Genomic DNA, 20693 nt, shown 5'->3' with positions numbered 1-20693 from the left:
GGGGGCGGGGGGGGGAGAGCACCTTCTTCAGTTTCCTTTTTTTTTAAGGCAAGAGACTGTTAAACAAGAGCCAAAGTCTACTTTCCCTGGTCAAAAAAGGTCAGAGAGTATGAAACATCTCTCATTCTGTATGCTGAGAGCTTTGTTGAGTATCTCCTGGGCTCTAGTAATGTCTCTAGCTGTGCACGCTGGACTATCACCTTAAAATATAGAGTTAAATGACACCAGAAGCAATACTGTGGCTGGTACAGTTAGTATGAGGGAATATGGAACACTTACCTGTTTCATTGCTCCCAAACATGAAATATATGAGAGAATATCAGACATCCATGGCTGAAGGTTGCATGAAAAAGTTAAGGCACTGAATTGCAATTCTTGGGTTCTATCACTTGTTGAAATGAGATTGTCACTTTTGGCTTAGAGCCCCCATCTGCGACTAAACCAACAGATATCCTCATTATTTTGCAGATTTGCCAGAAATATGTTAATGCCTTTTTTTTTCCCCTAACCAGCTGTCCCAACTGAAACAAAAAAAAGCTACATTAAATACTCAGAGATGCAACATAGATGTTTTTCTACTTTTCTTGCATTAAGAGTAAAGAATGCAAGTTGATAGTTTTCAAACCATCTTAAGCAGGAAGAATCTTCCACTCATGGTAAAACGTATTGCTGCATGCAGAAAACCTCTCGATAGCTGTGCTTGAAAATTTTTCTGGTTAACAAAATGCAGTACATCAGAATGATGACAGGTTGTGTTGATATGAGCAGACGTTGTGGTGGAGTGCAAGCGGGAACTTTGTTATGTTTTCTGCTAAGTTTGGTTGATGCCTGGCTGCAGAAACAGCTCAATGTTTCCACTTTGAGATTGATTGAGAAATTTAATAGAAAAAAAGTGGGCTTTTGCCAGTTGCACCATAACATGGGAACTTTTCAAAACCTTGAAATATTTCACTTTTTTTTTTTTTTCTAGCGAGCTTTATTTACCAGTAGTGTGTTATGTCATCTCTTTTAATCTGGGTGATTTGGAAACAAGCTAAAATATTTTCACCCAGAAGTCAGCAGTTAGGCAGGACTTGGGCCAGTGTGTCCCAGAGATGGTGCCTGGTTTTGGGTGAATAATCAGTCTGCAGGTGTAAGCTCTTCACTCTGTAGATAAGAGGTTTCCAGACATGTTGTCTGCAGTACTCTCACCTTGATCTTATTTTCTAATATCTTATGCTTTTATGTCACCATTTGGAAAAATTCTGACCCACAGTAGGTTGAAGTGCAGACAGCTTGCAAGCCAAGTGGGTTTTTCTCTTTGCTTTTGTTTTCATCAGATGTAAAAAGCATTCTAATCTTTGTAAGATTGCTCTTAAAATGAGATATTCAGATCCCATGAAACTTGCGTTCTGTTTCTATTGTACAAATATCATATCGAAGTTCGATTGCGTGCATCTTTGCAGTAGCCCGATTTCATTATGTCATTGATTTTGTCTGCAGCTATGAAGATTAGAAATATTTTTCTCCTTTGGAGTTTTGGGCAATCATTTGCATCAGGGGACTTCCATGGGTCCCGGCCTCTTTATGGTCAGCCAGGGGAGCCGCGTCTGTCCTCTTTCCTTTTGCTCCACCAAGTTCTCCCTCCACTCAGCACTCGCATAAGCTTGGTCACTCAATGCTTTATGGTCTGGGAAAAAGAAAATCTATAGCATACCTATGGGGAGTATTTGACAGATGCTATGGTACTTCAGAAATGGGACAATACAAATCCACCTATCGGTAGGTAATATTCTGGGTTTATTTTTGGTGGTACTTGAGTAAGTTCCAGCGGTGCCTTCAGCTCCAGGCCAGGCAGCCAAAGGTGTTGCATGGTTTAGAGCCGTGATATTTAAGTAGAACATGAATGTGCTTTTTGTTTGGAGCCGTTACTCTGCTTTTAAAGTTTAATGACTTGTTTTTATTTTGTGTGTGTGACAGAAATCTCAAAATAATGTGTTAATATAGCTAGTGGGGAAATTCACTTAATGGAGCCTTAATTTCATTATATTGGTTAAACTTCAGTTATAAATACTTGACCTTTTGAAGAAGAAATTTTAATGCAACAGAGGACTTCCATCATGATGAACTAAAGATGGGGTTCCTTGGGGTTTTTGCTTTGTTTTTTCATAGTATGATTCACATTTTAGCTCAGGAAGAATACCCGATTTTTATGGTTGTGCAAGTGCTAACTCATGACTGTAGTGGCTGCTTATGTGTAAAAGTAAAATTAAATTTTTATTTTTATGTGTGTGTGTGTGTTTAATGCTGTTTACAACTTGAAAATAAGGAAGACATTCCAGTACCTAATAAGTGTATTTATATCCAACATTCATGCTAATAATATGCTGGTCTAATATGTCATTATTCACCTAGATGCTCCAGAAAGTTGGCTAGCTTTTCTTTAATTTCAGGGGGTTTTCTGAATATTGCTGCTGGAAATTTCAAGGGAAAACCCCCCACCTTTTTGTAATGAAACTTCAGCAGACTTTTCGTCCTGAATCTCAACCAGCTTAGTTTCTAGTGGGGATTTAGCAATAAATGTGCTTTTGTCTACTCTCAGCACAAAACCTGAGATTAAATTTGCTGTGAAGTACCTTTCGGTCTTAATTAAAACTGAAGTTACCCATCCTGGTAAGATTGCCTGGACAGACAATGCTTACATATCCTACTCTGTTAAATTCTCAGGTGTTAAGAACATTATACTGCATGTAGTACTTAAAGCATAGTACTTAAAGCCTATGCCGTATATATGCGGTATTTTAAGTTAATAAACAATTGCACTGTAGAAGGAAGAGTTAGAATTGGAGAGTGTTGTGTTAAATACAGGGAAAACAGGTGAAGTGTGAGAATGTTTTCTCATACTCTTTTTTGTAATGTCTTTAAACGTGATATCATACAGTGAAACACTGGTACAGTGATAGGTGTAATGGAGCTATTCATGAGCTAAAAGGCTGGCTTGTTGCAAGAAGTGGTTTTACAAGCCTAAACAGAACTGGACCGAAGTAACTCAAAGTCCTGTGGTGAAGTCGTGGAAGGCTGCTGAAGCATGGTTTCTTACGTAGATATTAAGTACACTTTAAATTAATTATCTTCTCTTGATAACAGTATGTCTACTACCTGTTATATTTTATTAGCATTGCCTTATAGATGCTCATGGTTATTTTCTGTATTTCTCTTCCCCCCCATCTTAGTGGAATTGGTCGAAATTGGCCATGGGCCTCTGGCGGCAGCAGCATTTTGGCAGAATTTGGGACTTTGCATCTGGAGTTTGTACACTTGAGCCACCTGTCTGGAAATCCTGTCTTTGCTGAAAAGGTTAGACCGTTCAGTCAAAATCATGTTGTAAAAGATACATCACGTGTTGGGGGACTAATATCTCAGGGGAGAGATTTTCCACAGTTATAAGCATTTGTCACAGGAGGTAGATCTTTTCTAGATGTTTCCCTAATCACCTTGGTGTGTTTTCATATTATAAAGTCAAAAATCTGTTCCAAAATCATTGTGATGCATCTTCTTGTATATAGCACTTACTCGGCCCCATAAAACACTTTATTTCTGTTTAAGTTCTAAATTAGTATCACATTAAAGAATCAGACCGTAGAGCTTTCTTCAGTACTTCACCTGAATGTGGTGAAAACAAAAATTGACTTTATATTGGGGATAATTTGTGATGCCTATAGAAAGCAAAGCACCGTGGCTACTTTGTGTGAATTCAGCAAGTTTGGTCTTCAAAATGCTGTATAATATCACTGCTGTCAGTGAGGTCAGAAAGCCCTTCCATTGCACTGACCTTTGAGAGATGTGCTTTGAACTTTCTTTGGAGGAAGAAAAAAAAAAAAAAACACAAAAACCAAAAAAACATCCTTTGACAAAACAGTTACTGTGCTTACTAATTCTTCCAAAATTTTATAACACTGTCTTCTGGATACTTTTTATTTACGTGAGCCATGGAAAAAAGCAACTCCTCTTCTCCTTCCCTCAATTCCCCCCTAAGCAATTTTGCATTGTTTTTCGATGTGTATATAGTCAGCAAGTCCTGTTCTTTATAATACACTGTATCATTTATCTTTTTTTTTTTTTCCTAATTAAAACTTCCACTTGTTTTGGTTTTGTATTCTTACTGCAACTGCCCCACGTTAGCTAAAACTGATATTATCTATCTAGTAATTAATAATGACATTTCAAATGTTTAGCAGTAGATTTAAAAGCAGTGGTCAAATCTAAAATGAATACTAGTTGTACCAGACTTAAAGGACTGAATGACTTTGCTGCAATACCATTGTCAGCACTGGAATGAATTTTGTTAAACAAACTCCTAGCAATGTTAATGTATTTAGGGGTGAATCTAAAGACGGAGTTTCTCTTAAACAGATCTGAACTGAGGGGGAGGGATGGGGTGGGTGGCAGCACCCAGGAAAAGCCAGAAACAAACTTACTATATAACTTAATTATCTTTTGACATTTATGGTAATTTAATGTATAACATCTGTTCTACTAAGAGACAGTTAAAGTGTGATGAAAGTGTGTATGTTAAAAATCCTAGCCTATGGTTCTCTTCCAAAGTGGCACTGAGCTATAGCTGCAAGATGCTGGAAATCTGTTTGTGTAAGCTGCTTTTAAAACCCTTTAGAGGCGGCAATTCCACAGCCCTCCGAGGCAAGCCATTCCAGGGCTGGTACGCTTGATAAAGAAGAAGAAACACTGGAGTAAGCTTTGCATGGAAGAATTCATAGAAGAATTCATTAAATGAGGTCTCGGACTCGCAGTCTGCATTTGGGCAATGACTGTTAGCAATGTAGTGTCAAGATGCAGAAGGCAGTTTGTGTACCACAACAGAAACCCTTCTGCAGCTTGGTGTAAGCTAATTTATCTTCTTTCTCAGCAGCTAGTTCACTTGATCTCTAGGCATTCAGGGTGTTATAATGAAGCTGTCAGTACCTTTTTGTTACGATTTCTGGTCCGTGGTACTCAGGATCTTCATTCTCCCAAGTTGCTACGCTTGCTTTTTCTGTGAATGTTAAAAATTCAGTATAAATTATTTCATGTGCCCTGCAATGGATTGTGCTGCTGAATGACTCCAGCTGCAGAGCATCTGGACTGTAATTGTTTCCCCGGGCCTCTCATTTGTAGCGAGCTCCTTAACAGTGCCGGCGGAGCGCTCAGGGCTGCGTGGGTTCCCGCTGGGCAGGCTGGCTGGATGAAGCTTTCCTTTCCAGGCAAAACTGCTTTACAATTCACTTCTGCATCTGAACTAGGTGATGGGCTTAATATTTAATACCGCTTCTGATTTGGGTATATGAGGAATATACGAAGTAGCTGAGCTTAGTTAAGGCAACTAGCCTCCGTGAATTTCGGTATGCTGTGGAGGGGCGAGACGCTTTGTATGGCAAGTCCCGAACTTCGGAGCTTGCTTCTGTTGTGTTGTTTCATCACCAACACCTGACACAGAAACTCGAGATTTTGAGGAGCTCGTTTACGTGACGATATCAGCTTAGAGGATCTTTTTTAATAGTAAGATGATTGCACAGAGGTATTCAGGTATACGTGTTGAACAAGACTATCTTTTTATTTTTAGGGATATTTGCGCTCTAAGACTTTTGTACCGACACACTTTAATTTTGGGGGGGGGGGGGAAATGGATCAGTGCTTAGTGTTTTGTACCCTTCCAATAGGTAATGAATATTCGAAAAGTTCTAAATCGACTGGATAAACCAGAGGGCCTTTACCCCAACTATCTGAATCCCAGCAGTGGCCAATGGGGCCAGCGTAAGTAGATCACTTCTTTGGTACTATGACCTGTCTATCAGTGTGCTGTTCACAGTTATTAACTTCTTTCAATCGCTGTTACATGTCTTTTGTGTGTGTATGTGTGTGTATATATATATATAAAGAATTTTTATAAAGTGTAAAAACTCACATTGTATCTGAGATTCTGTACAATGTAAAAACTACTACAAATATAAAAATAATAATCCTGCTTGCTGTTTTTTGATGTATTTTTCTTTGATCTTTCAGTATGGCTTCTGCAAGCCAGGAAATGTCTGAATATGTATCATTTTGGAAAGGAATTGGTAGACTACAAAAGCCTTTTATTCAAAAATCTAAAGTGCTCTTTAAAGTAGCTGTTTAAGGAAACATTGTCGGCTCGTCTGAATCAAATTCCATATTTTTAGAGTGGTGTGGCTCCACTGAATATAAAAAAAAACCCAAAAGTCTTTCCTGTTAATACCAGCTGTGACTTCTGTTGAAGTTTAATGCCAACAACTGAGGAAGCAAACTAAACAGAACTGTGTCATGGCATTAATCCCCTTGGAACCATTACTGGAGACACCAAAATTAGAAGGGAAAGGGTATCATAAAATGCTTTTGAAGTATTTGAACTTCTTAGCCCCTTCCTGATGACTGAGCCTTTTCTTGCTGTACATTGCCTTCTCCGATCTTCCTAACATGTTCAAAGCCTACGTAGCGTGCAGGATCGCGATTCTAGAGATCCTACTTTTTCCACTTTTCCTACTTCAGTTCAGTCTACCACCATCCCATTCATGTGACTCAGTTTTCTCGTACTTTTTCCTCCCAGCATTATTGAAAGACACCAAGCAAGATAGACTGTCTTGGTCTGAAAAGACACAGTCAGATGAGATGGTCCTGTAGATTATCAGTGTTGGAGCTGGTTAGACAATACGAGAGAGGGAAAGGACTGGAAAAGTTTTTGAATATAACAGTTTGTTTAGGATGCAGCTAAGGTAGAAGTGAGGTTCTGGAGTCCTTTTGGGACTGGCCATAGTCTGGATAGATAAGATAATTTTTGCAAAGGCAAAGCACGACTGTTTTATTGAATAAAGTATATTTTTGAATGCTTTGTGTCACTCTCTGAATGAAAAAGATGTCCAAAAAGGTTGTGCTGCTCAGTTGTATTGTCCCATCAAGGCAAAGGCCTTTTCCCTTTAGGAATTAGGAGTATGCCCATCACTTTAGAAAGCCTTCTAGCCTGCTACGCTGTGAGGCTTCCTTCAGGTCACCATGCCACAAGTCCTGTGGCAGCTCAGCATGCATAACCATCAACTCCGGTTGGCATGTTGGTGTAAACTCTGACATCCATTTACAGATCTGAGAGATGTGTGCCCGCTTGTTACCCATGTTGGTTTCGCACAGCTTTGTAAAACATTAAAACCTCCACTGGAAGCGTTGATCCTACAGCAGTAGGCACTGGGTTTGGCTAGAAGGCCACCTCAGCGTCTGCGAGCCAGGTCCAGTTACCTCCTTCCTCGGCTTCGGTCAGCCACAGAAACTCAGCTTTTTGGTGAGCTGCACGAGAGCAGATCTTTCTAGTAGCTGACACCATTAGTGGCTCTGCCTTACTTACTTTAAAGCAGTCACTTAGTCTGCCTTATGGCCTTTGCCACTTCCCTGTTTTTAGTATAATTGTGTCTTATGTAGTCCTCATTCACATAAATGCCAGGATTTGTTGGTGTGCACAAGAAAACCTAGAGTTTATACCAGCGTTGCTTTCCAGTAACACGTCGTATTGACAAAGCAGTAGCTTCCTGCACATGGAAATGACTGACACAGATGGTGATGCAGGTCAGCCCCTAGCACGCTGAAGCAGCAAAAGCATCTTGTTGCATCTTTTCCAATTCAGTTGCCTCCGTTCGCAGACAGTGATGTATTAATTTTTTTTCCCATAGTAGATCATCAGAATGTAAGACTTGAGAGATGTTTTATTTGAGATTGCTTTTCTAGGCTGTTTTCAGCGGATTACAAAAGGAAAAAAAACCAAAACCCTAGACTCTTAATTGGTACAAGACAGAAGTATTCTCTCTCAAACGGCAAGTGGGGAGGGAGGTATAGTTTCTGAACGTTTCTTCTCTAGCAGTGCTGTAACTGTGAAGGACACTGCTGGATCACTGCCATTGTTCTTGTAAATTCATTTAGCCCTTGTTATTTTGACAGTAAACTGACAGTGATTTGCTGCAGCATGCGTCAATTGGATTTGTCTACTGCAATAATGTATATAATAACAGGGCTTATTATTGATGAAACTGTGCTTGTGCTATTTAGTTTGCAAATGTCAGAGGTTTCTATGGTAATTTATTTAGGAAACCGTAAAGGTCATTTAAATGCTGCTGTTCAAAGATCAGCCCTTGATCATAGAAAATGTTCTCTTTTTTTTAAGAAGCCTCTTTTCCTTTTGGATCATGAACATTTAATTAAATAAATGGTGTATTCTTTCCAGAAATGTAATATATCTCATTCAGAAGAGGAAGGGGGGAAAAAAGCCGTTTATAACCCAGGTTTGATGGTACAATGTATTTGTTAGCCAAAGGGACAGGATACGTTTGGAAAGCTAAATTATTTTTTGTATGTCACAGGCTAGTGGAGGAAAAAGACACTGTTAATAAAGTTTGACTAGAAAAATTTATATCTTCTACATTTGTATGGCTTTGCAAACTATTCAGAAGGTGAAAGGAGGCATTCCATGAAGAGAAGATACTAAGGAGTTTAAAAATAAATTCTCTGTGTTCTTTTGAATTCCACCAACAGAGGCATAACTTTGAAGCTAAGATCAGAGTTAGGTGTTGGGAAGTGTGAGCTCTGTACTACTAACCCTTCTGCATCTCGCTTTATGAGCCTGGATTACCCCATGTGTGTTTTGCTTTTCTCATGCCCAGAATTTTGCGGTATGACTCATGGACTTGCTGCGTGATATACGTAACCACATCTCCATCCTGGATGTCTTGGGTGGAATTAGCAGGCCCCTTCCTCACTGTAAAATTGAGGGTTATAAATGAGTAGTCCTGGCAAAGCACTTTGAAATCCTTTCGCTGAAGACTCGATAAATACCAAATCCCTTAATGTTACCAGGCGGCACCAACTTAAAAAAGAAAACCTCTAGCTAGTGTTCTTTGTTTAATGGAGCTTAGAGATACACTTTACATATATATATAGTTTTAGTACTTCATGTGTTTAGGGGATCTATGCTGAAATCATGATAGCCCATTAAATCTTGCCAAGAATCTTTTGGGCTCCTGGGCAGCGAGTGCAGCCTTGTGCAGGCAGCTGAGAGCATCGCTAAGTCTCACATCACTGGTGCAACTGACACTGAACGGTCTGACTTGTGTGGTGTTAGTGTTTGCAGAGTCATGTCCTAAACACGTGCAGTTGAATAATCACAGCATCTGTAGTACTAGATCATTTCACTTAGTAAGCATCGGGTAGAATAAAGCAGTGTGATAGCGATAATCCTCTGTAGATGTAGCAAAGTGTTTTGTTTTGGGGTTTGTTTTTTTTTCCTTCCAGAACCACTGCTGAGTTCTGAGAGCAGCCAGATGTTCAAAAACGTAGTATTATTTTTAAACATATGGGTAGGTATTTTGAAATACCATTAAATAACCCGAATTCAACTATGAAGTAAGGAGCTAAAACATTTTGGCCTTTTTTACAAAGTGACTTAAACGGAGCATTTTCTACTTCTTTTCCTGGGTTTAGAAAAAAAAGAACTTAGATTAACACATTTTTGTATAGGAAAGACTACATGAATTAAATGTTAAACATATAAATTCTTGTTTCTTTGCCATGAACTCCTGTGGCATGCTGTGGATATTAAATAACTATGGTGCTTTAGCTTGATGAAAAAGTTAGCAATTAAAGAAATTATTGCCTGTATATACCAGTTAAGTTTTTCCTGAGGTTCCAGGCTTACATTTATTAAAGATTGTTGTAGGACAAGATCATTAAATGCACTGTTTCAAACTGTAATTGTATTTTATTGCCCAGGCTGAAGATGAAATTGCTTTTCAATCTCTTTCTTCCCTTTTAAGATCACGTCTCCATTGGAGGGCTTGGGGATAGCTTTTATGAATATTTGCTCAAGGCATGGCTGATGTCGGACAAGACAGATGAAGAAGGCAAGAAAATGTATTATGATGCTGTTCAGGTAAATAAGATATTTAAGTCTTCCTTTCCATAATAATCTAATCTATAATAATCCTAAAGAGACAGGCTCTGGGGACAATGTGAGAGATTTATGTCTTTGCCACCACAGTGTGGGTTTTTTTTAAGAATTAGTTTCTCTTTTAAAAAGACTTCATCAAATATAAATGCTAGAGGAATACAGATACTCTGGGAAAGGGGAGAGTCTTGAAGTATAGCTATTTTTTTTCCAACTGCAATACAGTCAGTTCTTGCTTGATACTGGAGGAGAAAAGTATAAAATATGCAACAAAAAATGCATCCACAAGTAGCTCTCAGGTACAAGTTCAATTCTTTTTTCCTCAGACTTCCCTAAATATATTCCTTTTGTCCTTTTTCCTTATGTCCAGGAGGGACTTCCTCTCTTGCGTTTTGACCTCATATTTCAGCCATTAGAGTATTTTGACTGTGGTCAACACAGGGATCTATATATTATGGTAGATAATTATAAATTAAAATAGAAGGTTTTGTTGCACAATGACTTTTTGTTACAAGAGACATATATTTGACAGCTTCTGTGAAACAGCCAAGTATTCAAATTGGACACAAGAGAAAGTTTTCAAAAATCAGAATTGTTCATACTTACATTTCTATGTGGTATTTTATTTATGATCTTTCTGGTCTGCAGTTTGCTTTGTTATTGATGGTATTTCCTTAATGTGCTGTTTTGGGAGAAATAATGGGTTTGTGACACCAGATTGAGACTTCAGAAGTATTAAGTTTAAATTCATATTTACAGGCTTTCCTTCAAGTCTTGGGCAAATGACCTATTTTCTTGGTTCTTTGCTTTCATATATATATATATTAAAAAAAGAGGATAATATTACTTCTTTTTTCCCCATCCTTTCATCTGTTTTGACTGGAAGCTCTCTAGGGCCAGGACTTTTATCTCTTACTAACTCTATGTATGTACAGTGCCTCTGTAGACAAGGCTTCGAGATGCTAAGCAATATCTGCTTATTCTTTCATACATCTGGAAATGCACTGTCCCTAGGGAAGAGGCCTACGTCTCCTTTTACTTCCCATACCGCAGAAAGTGGTGACATTAAAACAATAATGACCCTGGCTCATTGCAACTATCTTTTTTTTCATTAGAGAGAAAAGTCATATGTGATGATTTGAGGGAGGGTGTGATCTCTGGTAAATTTGATGGCCGAGTATCTTCTGCTAAGAAAATCCTGCCCTTAATTTTGTAAGTGCAGATTTGGATGCAGTCGGCCTCATTTTCACCGCTAACGTGGTTTCAGCTTCAGAGCAAAAGGTGGATTTTAAATTAGGTTTGAGTGCATTTGAGGCTGTAACATAAGAACAGTGATACTGTAATAGCTCAGCCATTAGGTTGGCAGCCAAAAAGAGAGAACAAAGTGTCTGATAATACGATATCAATTCATCTTACCATGGAAGGCATTTTGAAGCACCTCAAAGCTGCTTCTAGTCTTCTACTTCCACTGGTTTAACATTGTCAGGTTTTTCTTTTTAATACATTCTTACACAGGGTAAGTGCTAGTGCATAGACGCATGCGGTAAAAGACCGTGCTTTTGCTAGGACAGCTGTTCTGGAAACCACCGCAGGTAGAATATCCCAAATGCGGTGCGACCATCACCCTCGTTGGCAGGACCATGAGCGCGTTGCTGGAGCGAGGTACATCTCTCTTGCCTTACGCCACACGAGCCCCGTGGCGGCTGCGTGGTGGCGATGTGCCTGGGTCCCCCCCGAGCCAGCCCGAACTGTCCGACGGGTCGAGAGCTACCTGCCGTTGGCTGGCCGTCAGGAAAGAGGGACGGGAGCGCTCCGAGGTGCGTCCGTGCAGGGCGCAGCAGCGTGGTTTTGTTTAAACTCACACCTTGGCTATACCAGGGTAACAGCCTCCTCGGGTACAAAAGTTGTCGCAGGCATCGCGAGGTCCCAGCGGGGAGCAGAAGTGGTGATGGCCACCGCTCTGCGCAGCCAGTTCTCCCTGCTTGGGATCGAGCTGTGGGAGCAGAATCGTCTGGTCAGCAGCATCACCAAATGTGGCAATATCAATGATGGGGTCTGAGCTCTGCTGCATGTGACTAAGATTTAAAGTACCCATTATCTTAATGTTTTTTAGTAGTACTAGCTCTTACACAGTCCAAGCATCGTGTCTGTCCAGAGTATCAGTGTTTGAGAGGGCCAAATGATCACTAAATACGTGCTAGATTTCGCCACGCTGCTGGTTGAATGCTATTCCCAGTACTTTCTGAGCAATGGCATTCCTGTCCTCTGTTTTCTATACTGAGGTAGATGTGTACCAAAGCTCAAAGTGTATATGCAGGCTGTGGAGGTACAGCTTGATGTTGTAATGTAGCTTGTTCAGGAAACAGCAGGGAAGTTGCTTACAGAAACTTCAGACCGTTTGGTCCCTGTTGAGATTCCAGGTTCTTCACTGGAGTAACTAGCCTGTTTTAAAATCCATCCTGATACTGGCTTTATTGCTATCGATCCCTTACTTATCTAAATTAAAGCTAATTTAAGTGTCTGCACAAGCTGCAGTCTTTCTTTATGACTAAGCCTACACGGTTTGGGCATTCTGAGTCTGCTTCATATTTTCTTAGATAAATTTCCCCCGACGCTTTCAGAATCTTTTTAAGACTACGCCAAAGGGAACGGCATGATTATTCCTGGCCGTTCGGTCCAGCACATACCCACCAAATTCTGAAAGAGTGATGTGAAGGTTTGATGCCTAATTCAATATCTTCTGCTATCCAGAAACCACAAATGAAAATATATGGTGAGTTATACTTCGCTGTGAAAAGCTGAAATTTATTTAGATAAAGCTTTGGGGTTATTTCTTACATTGTTCTGTAACTCATATTAAAAACAGAGTTCTTTCTATTAAAATTTTTGTTGCACCTATAGATTGTTTCATGGCTTAAATTAAAAGCAATAACTAAGATGTCAAACTAGATTTAAAAACTTTTTCTGCTTGCCATGAGTAAGATGTGTATTTGGCTGATGCTATTTAAGAACAGTTTATTTCTGATGGGAAAAGGGACAGAGATAGTCTTGTTTTGAATACCAGAGCATAATATGAATGTATTTTTAAGGCCATCAGAGGGATTCATAAGTCCTAGAATTTGCACAAAAAGGCAAGTGAATGTATTTTTAATCTAAGTTACTTTTCTCTTTTGAAAAGCAATGCATATAATGTCCTGTGTCACATAATAAAGGAAGTAAGAGATCTTCTTAAACTGGTTTCAATGGATAGCATGCAACATTTAGTTACAGAACAACCGTGCATTCAGCTTTTTGTCATGTTTTGAGGATGTAACTGCCCGTAGGATAATCTATCAGTCTTTGCAAGTAACCGGGACAGGAACCATCCCACTCTTTTCAGTTAACCCAGCTGACCTCTGAGACACAATTGAGTAGGTTTAGTAAGAGAACGTGATAATTTAGAGCAAAAATGGACCTTGTGGGTTCACTTATACCTAGTCTAGCAACAGCAGTGTCACAAGCAACTGCATCAAATCCTCCTCCTCTCTTGAGTGTGTCAGCCCTGAAAGTTGAAGGGCAGTTTTCCCACTACTCCTGTTAATAGGTTTTCTCACACTTGATGTCCGATGGTCAGGTATCTTTTCCAAATTTTCCCATTGCATTTATTTATGGCCATTGGTGCAAGCTTTCTGCATCTTAAATATTTCTTCTTTCTCTCTCTGATGCCACCTTCATCCCCTCCTCAGTGTATTTGTAGAGAAGTGGCATATCTAAAGGCTGTAGAGAGTAGTAACTCAGCCTGGAAGAACTTCACAGGAAGAGGGAGAATCTCTTGCCAACAATTCCCAAGAAGCTCAGTTCAGTGCAGCCCACGGTGGCCCCGTGGTATCAGAGAGGTAAAGCCACTGTGATCTGCAGTTTTACCTTTACACAGGGTAGTTTACTTTTAGACATTTAGATTGTTTAATTTTTTCTTACTGGGTAACAACTGCTTAGAAGATTGTAACAAGAAAACTAGTGATCTTCAGAGAACCTAGAACGTGAAAGTAGAAACAATGGAAATAGCACAAAGAAGAGTAGGTGTTGTGAAGCAGTGCCATGGCTGTTCTCTGCGAGATTTCAACAGCAGTCCTGAAAGTCAGCCTGCTGCTACACTGGGTTGGCGATTAAGGAATGCAGTAAACTTTTGTGGGTATCAAAAGGTGAAAAAGTCACTTTCGGCCTTGGGATTTTGAGTATTTAGACAGAAAATATATAGGATCGCTTTTTAAGTTTTTATAATATTTTTTTTTTTTGGTACATTGCTAACTTTTGAGACTAGCCTTGATGTACTCAGTTCGTACTCTGCCAGAGGAAGCTATATGGTTTTGATTTTGTTGGGGGCGTGGTATATTTAATTGTCATCATTAAGTAGTGAATGTTTTCTGGGGCTGTTGAGATTTCAGCCTTTCAGATAAATAAAACAAATCCATGTAGACTCCTTTCTCATTGAAATGAGGGAGAGAACAATGTGTTCTTAGCAAACTGAAAACATGATATTGGCAGATAGGCCATTTTCATCTCCAGAGTTTCATGAGGGTCCATTTAACCGTGGTGACAGTCTGGTGGCTGGGCTGGGCTGACTGCAGTTTCCATTAAGTTGCTTGAAGTGGTTTGCTTTGTGATGGTAGTGATCTTAAAAACTACGTAACTGATGTGGACAATGACAGAACTGCAACAACTCAATTAGACTAGTTTGTCATACTGGGTAAAGCCAAAAGTAGATTAATGAATTGAACATTCAATACTTGAGCACTTCTTGGCATTGAAGAAAATATGTAAATAGGGCAGGTGGTGCAATAGGAGCCCATTTTCAGAATGAAACAGTTGGTGCAGGGTGCCCAGCATTCCTACTACATATATTCTGGGGGGAGGAAGGGAGGTATTGTCTATAATTTAAACATGTAAAAATGAATAAACAGGCAGTTTATTTACATATTTTGTCAGCTGTCATGCTTAAAATATTTATCACCCAGCTGCACTGGTGTTCTGCACGTAGCGATAGTATAGCTGTATTATGTAGGAACACAAGATTCATTACGCTTAACAGACAAGAACATACAGAGGACTCGCTGCTCCTTTTTAGTCTCTTCCCTGTATTTCTGCTCTTGACAGGAGTTTTGAGGCTCTCCTATAACTGCTTATGGAAAGCATCAAGACTAAAGACAGGCTTCTGCAGATTTCTAAATTGTTAATAATTTACTTATAACTGCACAGTGTCTATGTTTTGGACTATAGAAAGTACTTATTAAAATGTTTGCTTGTTTACGGACTGTCAGGAGAAGCAGCAAGCTATAATGTGGTTAGAACTCTAAGGAGGATTTTAACTAGAAAAGTCTTGCGAGAGAAATTGTCCCTTTTTGCTCGTGGCTTTGCTCTTGTTGTCAGAGCAGCTGTGTCCTTACTATTTGTGCTATTTTGCCTTCCTTCTCTGACAGCAAAAAAGCTTGTCAGGAGCGGTAGGTGCTTATTCTAGAATATTCAGAAAATACATTATGTAACATTTTGAGAGTGACTTGTTTTGATTCATGCTATTCCATTAATACTGTTTTAAGAATATGAATAAATCTAGCCTTCTGGTAGCAGACAGCATTAAGTACATTTAGTACAAGAGCATTGGTGCTTTTTGAGACACTAATAGATCTAGGGGGGGGGAGAGGGGGAACATAATTAGATTTCCAAACAAAAGTAAATTATCAGTTTTCCCCTAGAACTTAATCATCTTTTTAATCATCAGATGGATAGGTATCATAGTAGTTAAATGTTTGCCAATGTTTCCATTTTAAAAATTTAGGCATCTCCATTATAAGCACTCATATTTCATTTCACATGTAAGCTTGTCTGTATAATACATCTTAAGTCTAAAAGCAGTAAGTGCCTTACTGCTTTCAAAATGCTTCTTATATATTGTGTTTAAACAAATGAAAGTTCTTCTGTGTTCAGATTTCAGTTTTGATTTTTAAAGTGCAGTTGAGTAAGCAGTGAGGACCTCAGTATAAGATGGCACTTTTCTTTGGCAGAAGTATTTAAATATTGTAACAAGGGCTTGAACTTCCTATTCCATCCTATTTTTTCTGACTGTATGCTTTCACGTGATTCATGCACCTTGTAAGACGTATTTAAAACCTGCATGAATGATATTTAAGAAAACAGAATCAACTCATAAATAGGAAGTTTAAAAAAAAAGTGCAGTGTTTTTCTGCCATCTCCAAAACAGCTGTAATAATGCAACAATGCAAATCTTAAACTTTTCATAATAAACTCATTGGAATTTTGGATAAAAGATAAAGTTGATGAAATATGAAGATTGCTGAAGAAAAGTATCAATTGCATTAGATAACTCAACAGAGGAAACCTGAGGGAAGTAACTTAAAGTCAAGAAAACAGGCAAAGAACTTAAAAACTCACAACATGCAAAACCACAGTAATCCTGCCCTGCCTGCTGTGTGCTGTTTCAAAGCAATAAAATATATTGGTGCAAGCTGTAAATATTAAAATAGATAAGTAAGCAATTGACATTATACATCTTTGAATTATTGGAAATATCACGTGGTAGAATTCTCTTTCATACTCACTGTTGCTTCAAATTGTCAAAATACTGTTTATGAAGAAGATTCCTAGGGGAAGAAAAATATATTAGAAGTTTGGACTGAGATAATTTATAGCGCTTTGTTGTAAAGAAGCCTGTGGAGTTGTAATTATCCCCAAAACAAACATTATAAACCCTGGAAATTTAGAACTAGGATCATATTTTTGAAGTTTCAAATTTATTAAGGTATGGCTATGACTTGAAAGGCAGTTTTATCTCCAGCTATAGCGACATCTTGAGGTGGGAAATGAAACACCTGCTTTTGGGTGTTAAAACAGCAGTAGTCATTGAAATTCATTAATCATAATTAAAGAGTTATTGTAGAAGGAGAGATAAAATGCTGAAGTACTAGAGGAAGTAGAACTGCAGTTGTACATTGTATTTTGAGGTTTGTAAATAACTGTTATTCCTGCTCCTTTAACAGAGTTAACTTTTTTTGTGGTGCACGTTTATTTTGAATTGAGCAACTTGGAGGTACAGAACATTTTTCCTGAGAAGCCTCCATCTGTGCTCTGTAGGCATCTCTGTTAATATTTTTATTACCTGTCAGCATAATCCACCAGGAGAATACCATCTATTAAAAATAAGCTTGTGGATTGTTTTTTTTTTACTCTTTTTAACAGTGAGATGAGTTCAGTTCTGTATCCTCTATGTTTCTCTGTAAGCGCTCCAGTTCAACATCCTAAACAAGTCGAAGGGTAAATGAAGGCCTTCCCATCACAAAATCAAGTTGGGGAGTGAGGAAAGGGGGGTGGTGAAGACAGCATTTAAGCTGTGTGAAAAGCTTAGAGTGAAGAACTGAATGAAGGAAAATAGGCATTTATTAGGAGGGTCCAGTTCTACTTAATTTTGCAAGTGTGAGGACCAGCAGTGTAATGTAAAGCTTAAGGAACGAGCTGATAAGCAGAGAATGCAAAACATACTACCTTAAGAAAGGGAGCAGGAGGGGGAAGGAAATCAGGTTGGAAAAAATTGGAGAGTTTCTCTTTTGTACTGTCAATAACAGCGATTACACACACATGCGATGTGCAATCCTGTAACCTAAACAATCCATAATGTCTCATTCACTGCAGTTCTTCCAGTGTGACAGATAGGCAAGGGCATAATTTTAACATGTCAACTCATGAGAAAGATGCCAGGAGTAATACAAGGTGCACTTGAGTCACAATTCAAACTGTAAAAGGGACTGTTAGTGTTTCTAATTGAGTGCTCAAGCATTTTCACAGTTGTTGTATAGAAGGAATAATTTCTTACAAGATGGAAAAAAAAGTAATTTAGCTAAAGGCTTTATTGCGGTGAGGACTCTAAGCAGAGCCGGTGAGGACTGTAAGCAGAGCCTTACATAAAAGCACAAAAAAACCCCAACTGCCAGGAACTGTATCAGCCATAAAAGTTAGTCTGGCTGCAAGAGCTTGCAGGTACACTGCAAACGGTATGCCATATCAGCTTTACACGTAGTAAATTTATTTCTTTAAATATCTGGCAAATGTTGTTTATGTTCCTTTAGTTTCCCTTCCTTCCTCTCCTTTTTTTGTCTAAAATCAGGTTGTCTTAATTTTTTTTGTTTTTTCTTTTGGTCTCTCCCAGGTAGCATCTGCTATTGCTCCCTTTGGGAACATACATTTGCAGCCACTTCTTCACTGTAACCTTTTATGTTGCACAGTGTCTCTGCTTTACCTTGATGGAAAGAAAGAAATTACTCTTTGAATTGCAGAAATACATTCTGGAAAACAGTAAAATTAATTTTCTATTTACTTAAAAACCGTACCAGCTCCAAACAATTATCCATCAATAACGTATTTTCAGCTAATCAAAGACCATGTTCTTCTAGGGTTTTTTTATTATTATTATTATTTGCAGATACTGTTTATTGGCTTATATTGAGAACATTCATTACAGTAAAATGAAATAATAATCTTTAAGTGATAAATATGACACCACCTGATCTGCAAGCAGTGCAGGAAGGAATTATTCGTAGGTGGGGACCAAGCTGTAATAGAGTTGCAATTCAAATAAACATGTCCCGTTTTTAAGTGTGTAGATAATTATATCAAAATAAAAGTAAATTGATTCTAAGTATGAAATTCAGAATTAATTCTACCAAACAGAGCTTTTCACTTAGGTGGATCTTTGTCACCATACTACTTATTCTCCTTTTATAACAACTTGGTTTAGTAACTTGATTTCCCTGCCAGAACCGCGCCCACAGCACTGCAGATGGCAAGTAGCATTTCCCTATGGGATTGTAACCCTGCCGAATTTCCATCCTACTGCTCAAGTTTGGAGAGCCTTATTATATCTTCATTTAAACTGATAGTTTTGCTTCCTCATCCTAGTAGTTTCTCAACGTTGCATTCAAGTTTTTTTTTATACTTTAAACAATAGCACGTGTATCCCAGCTAGCAGCTTAGTCCTGCTCTGGACCTCAAGCTTATTTTAAAAAATGAATCTCTTTCAGAAAGTTCAGTCTAGCCTGATGGCGCTTACAGTCTTTGTGAAAATCGCTGAAAAATATTTTGATATGCTGCTCACTGAAGTATGTACCATCCTATTATAACCACATTATTAAAAATGTGAATGGCAGTTTTGTGGATTTCCAATAGATGGATGATAGGTGGCACTTTGGCAGTTTGGGTATAGATTCAGAATTGATAATTGAAAGAGTACTGATTTTTGTTTATTGTTTACTTTGAAAATATTTTATTGTACTAAGGCATTATATAAATGCATTATACAAACATACATTCTAGAATTAGTGCTTTAACAACATTTGGAAGTAAATTCTGAAATTAAACTATCGTTACATTGGACTTGTGGGGAAAAGGAAGGTTTTACCACATCTTAATGCTGCAAATACTGTTATCGATACAGGAGTTCAAAATTTCAATGAATACATTCGTCGATAGTTAATGTCAAGGAGTTTCTTTTATATGGTCTACTCATGCAGGTCATACTTTTTTTTAAGATGAAAAGCATTTACATTTTTGAGGTTTTTGTAAATATGCTGGTTTTTTATAATAACTTTTTTTTTTATGTTGAGTTCCTGAAACAACTGGAACACACCTAAAAAATTCATTATAATCTCACACTTCGATGCCATGCTGGAATTATTCCAAACTTCATGCAACTTTCATATGGCAAATTCGTTAGCAAGCCTTTGGAGAATGTTGTTTCAGGGCAAGCAGCTAGTCTCTCTATTCTCAGTTGGAGGATGGATGAATAGTGATGCGAGAAGGGAAACCTATTTCTGACGAAAACAGCTTGTCTAGCTCAGCCCCAAAGTGGCCAAACTTCTCTGATTTAGCTGAAGCTTTTGCCAGTCCCACAGTAAGCTCCCCGGCAGTGGTTTTGTGCGCTCTGCTGGTGCACTGCCCAGTACCACAAAAAGAACTACCAGCCCTCTGGGAAGAGACGCTCCTCTGCCTGTCGGGCTTTACGAAAGCTGTTCGGTTGAGGTTAGTTTGCTTAAGTCATGTAACTTCTACAAACTGTTACTTCATAAGCATATAACTTCAAATGAAGTTTAGGCTTTACCGAGTTACAGCATTTGTTTTCCTGCCTCCCAGAATGAGTTTGTTGAGTGCTGATGGACTTGCAGGTTCGGCACACTTGGGCTTATGGCTTCTGAAGGTTATTTGGATTTCGTGTCTACGTAGAAATGATTAGTTGCCTAGCATGCTGTTAATAAAGGTACATACATTGGTAGAGGTATTAACTAGCACTCAGGGACCCATGATTGTACAAAGTATGACAAGGCAATTTGAGAGTCTGTAATATATCAAATAATTACCTAATAAAAATAGCTTTAAATAAGATGCTTACATAATAAAAATAACTTTTAATAGGCATATGTACTAGTTCTTAATAGGACCCATTTATAAAACCAAGATGATTTGCTTTACTAAACATGAATAATTAATTTGGAAATATATTTTTATTTTGTGACATTCTTAGCATCAATTAACATCAATTTGTTAGTTTCTTAACACCAGTTTGTTAGAATAATTTTAAAATTTCCCAAGTGGAAGTCATCTTTTTTTCAGCCTGAACTTTAATGTTGAGCCAAAAGGGGCGGGGGGGGGAGTCTGAAAGACTTAATTGGTATCGCAAAATCCA

General features: G+C 38.4%; 1 protein-coding gene across 2 annotated transcripts in view; it reads left to right on the top strand.

The window, feature by feature from the left end:
• Positions 1–20693, top strand: part of MAN1A1 (mannosidase alpha class 1A member 1) — a 149893-nt gene that overhangs the window by 115310 nt on the left and 13890 nt on the right. For both annotated transcript variants that reach the window (XM_075046846.1, XM_075046847.1), the window contains exons 6-8: positions 3213–3336; positions 5694–5787; positions 9840–9955. In XM_075046846.1, the coding sequence (XP_074902947.1) occupies positions 3213–3336; positions 5694–5787; positions 9840–9955 (334 nt within the window). The remainder of the gene's footprint in view (positions 1–3212; positions 3337–5693; positions 5788–9839; positions 9956–20693) is intronic.

This window comes from Buteo buteo, chromosome 15 (assembly GCF_964188355.1).
Source record: "Buteo buteo chromosome 15, bButBut1.hap1.1, whole genome shotgun sequence".
In the NCBI taxonomy this organism is placed as follows: Eukaryota; Metazoa; Chordata; class Aves; order Accipitriformes; family Accipitridae; genus Buteo; species Buteo buteo.
This window is presented reverse-complemented; position numbering and strand designations above follow the sequence as displayed.